The sequence below is a fragment of the Palaemon carinicauda genome, chromosome 27 (assembly GCF_036898095.1).
Source record: "Palaemon carinicauda isolate YSFRI2023 chromosome 27, ASM3689809v2, whole genome shotgun sequence".
Lineage (NCBI taxonomy): Eukaryota > Metazoa > Arthropoda > Malacostraca > Decapoda > Palaemonidae > Palaemon > Palaemon carinicauda.
The window spans coordinates 94,403,143-94,405,642 of record NC_090751.1 but is presented as its reverse complement, the minus strand read 5'-3'; the positions used below and the strand labels follow the sequence as shown (position 1 = coordinate 94,405,642).

The 2,500-nt window shown below is 41.4% G+C and overlaps 1 protein-coding gene across 1 annotated transcript; it reads right to left on the bottom strand.

The window, feature by feature from the left end:
* Window positions 1–1,412: 1,412 nt before the first annotated feature.
* On the bottom strand, window positions 1,413–2,316 carry LOC137621041 (putative uncharacterized protein DDB_G0290521). Its single transcript, XM_068351480.1, has 2 exons — window positions 2,250–2,316; window positions 1,413–1,927 (listed from the first exon to the last, which is right to left on the bottom strand). The coding sequence occupies exons 1-2, from the start codon at window positions 2,314–2,316 to the stop codon at window positions 1,413–1,415; spliced, it is 582 nt and encodes a 193-aa protein (XP_068207581.1).
* Window positions 2,317–2,500: the final 184 nt, after the last annotated feature.

The window sequence follows — 2,500 nt, the reverse complement described above, 5'->3', positions numbered from 1 at the left end:
TGCTGCAAATATTGAAGAAGTGTAATACAATTCTGGAAAGGAGGTGGAAAGGGTGATTGCTGCAAATATTAAAGAAGTGTAATACAATTTGGGAAAGAAGGTGGAAAGGGTGATTGCTGCAAATATTAAAGAAGTGTAATACAAATTAGGATAGGAGGTAGGATGATTGTTGGAAATATTAAAAGAGTGTAATACAAATTAGGAAAGGAAGTAGATGATTGTTGCAAATATTAAAGGTGTGTTATACAAATTAGGAAAGGAAGTAGATGATTGTTGCAAATATTAAAAGTGTGTAATACAAATTAGGAAAGGAAGTAGACGATTGTTGCAAATATTAAAAGAGTGTAATACAAATTAGGAAAGATAGAAAGGATGATTGTTGCAAATATTAAAAAAGTGTAATAAAATTTAGGAAAGAAGAAGGTAGGATGGTTGTTGGAAATCTTTGAAATATCTGATACAAATCAGAAACGAAAAGGGTCAAAATGATTATTGCAAATATTAAAGAGAAAGTTATAATACACATTAGGAAAGAAGAAGACCAAGATGTAGTAATGTTTTTAGCTATAGAATATTATATCAAGCATTAAGAAGTATCAGCTTGACATCATATATTACTTTTCAATATTGTAAATGAGGCCAGACAATTATTTTTCTTAATAGGCATCAAACAAAAGACAGGTAACAGTTAATCACGTTGAATATTTGATATGTGACATATATTTACTAACACAACACTAGCTAGTAATTCCAAGTTAAGAGTAGCTTTTGATAAGTCTGATGTCAGTAATGTTTCTAGAATTTCCATCTCTAGTCTTAAAACGTTATCTGCACTCGCCCATCCAGATGACGCTGTGTATGGCATCAGCGTAAGTGCTATTTTCTGTTGCCTGTTACACCTGTCGGGGTTTTAATCTCTCTCTCTCTCTCTCTCTCTCTCTCTCTCTCTCTCTCTCTCTCTCTCTCTTTGGTTATTATTTACTTTGTCATTTTAATCTCTATGTATATTGTAAAAGATCTGATTCATAATCAGAGCCATCGGCTTTGTTTGTTTGTTATTTGAGCAATGTTTTTTTCTCAGACCAAACTAAAATAAACTTTAGTTTTAGACTCTGTTATTTACTATTTGTCTTGACATTTGGCTTTGCATTTTGCTAATCTTTTTGTGTTTTACTTTCTTTCAGCACAACTCTATTTACTTTGTTGTCTAAGCCAAAAGATTAAATCTTTTTTGCATTTTCATGATTTATAAGAATATCATAATATTCTACTTTTTTATTTCTATTTGAAATTAGAGATAAAAATTACCTTTTTATATCTGTTGGCTGGAATGTACCATCGCGTGTTAATATATACTGTGCAGTGATTTCTTGGATAACTAAATTCGTTTGCCCCCAAGAAAAGCATAACATTCAAGGAGTAACGGGGATAATCCTGTATTCTGCGTGAGGGAAATCATACTGATTCATAGTTGAACATTCAACAGCAATTTGGTTTGGAGCTGGGGTCTCCTTTGGAGCTGGGGTCTTCTTTGGAGCTGGGGTCTCATTTGGAGCCCGGGTCTCATTTAGAGACAGGGTCTCTTTTTGGAGCTGGGGTCTCTTTTGGAGCTGAGGTCTCTTTTGGAGCCGGGGTCCCTTTTGGCGCGCCGCGTCTCTTATAGAGCCGAGGTCTGTTTTGGAGATGAGGTCTGTTTTGGAGCTGAGGTCTGTTTTGGAGCTGAGGTCTGTTTTGGAGCTGGGGTCTCTTTCGGAGCTGGGGTCTCTTCTGGAGCCGAGGTCTCTTTTGGAGCCAGGGTCCCCTTCTGGAGCCGGGGTCCCTTTTAGAGCTGAGATGTCTTTTCTAGCCGAGGTCTCTTTTGGAGTTGAGGTCTCTTTTGGAGCTGAGGTCTCTTTTGGAGCCGGGGTCTCTTTAGGATCCGGGGTCTCTTATGGAGCCCGGGGGTCTCTTTTGGAGCTGAGGTCTCTTTTGGAGCCGGGGGTCCCTTTTGGCGCCGCGGTCCCATATAGAGCCGAGGTCTGTTTTGGAGCTGAGGTCTGTTCTGGAGCTTAGGTCTGTTTTGGAGCTGGTGTCTCTTTAGGAGCTGGGGGTCTCTTCTGGAGCCGAGGTCTCTTTGGAGCCAGGGGTCCCTTCTGGAGCCCGGGGTCCCTTTTGGAGCCGCGGTCCCTTCTAGAGCTGTGGTGTCTTTTCTAGCCGAGGTCTCTTTTGGAGTTGAGGTCTCTTTTGGCAGCTGAGGTCTCTTATGGAGCCCGGGGTCTCTTTTGGAGCTGAGGTCTCTTTTGGAGCCGGGGCCCCTTTTTGGCGCCGCGGTCCCATATAGAGCCGAGGTCTGTTTTGGTGAGCTGAGGTCTCTTTTGGAGCTGAGGTCTGTTTTGAAGCTTAGGTCTGTTTTGGAGCTGGTGTCTCTTTAGGAGCTGGGGTCTCTTCTGGAGCCGAGGTCTCTTTGAAGCCAGGGTCCCTTCTGGAGCCCGCGGTCCCTTCTAGAGCTGAGGTGTCTTTT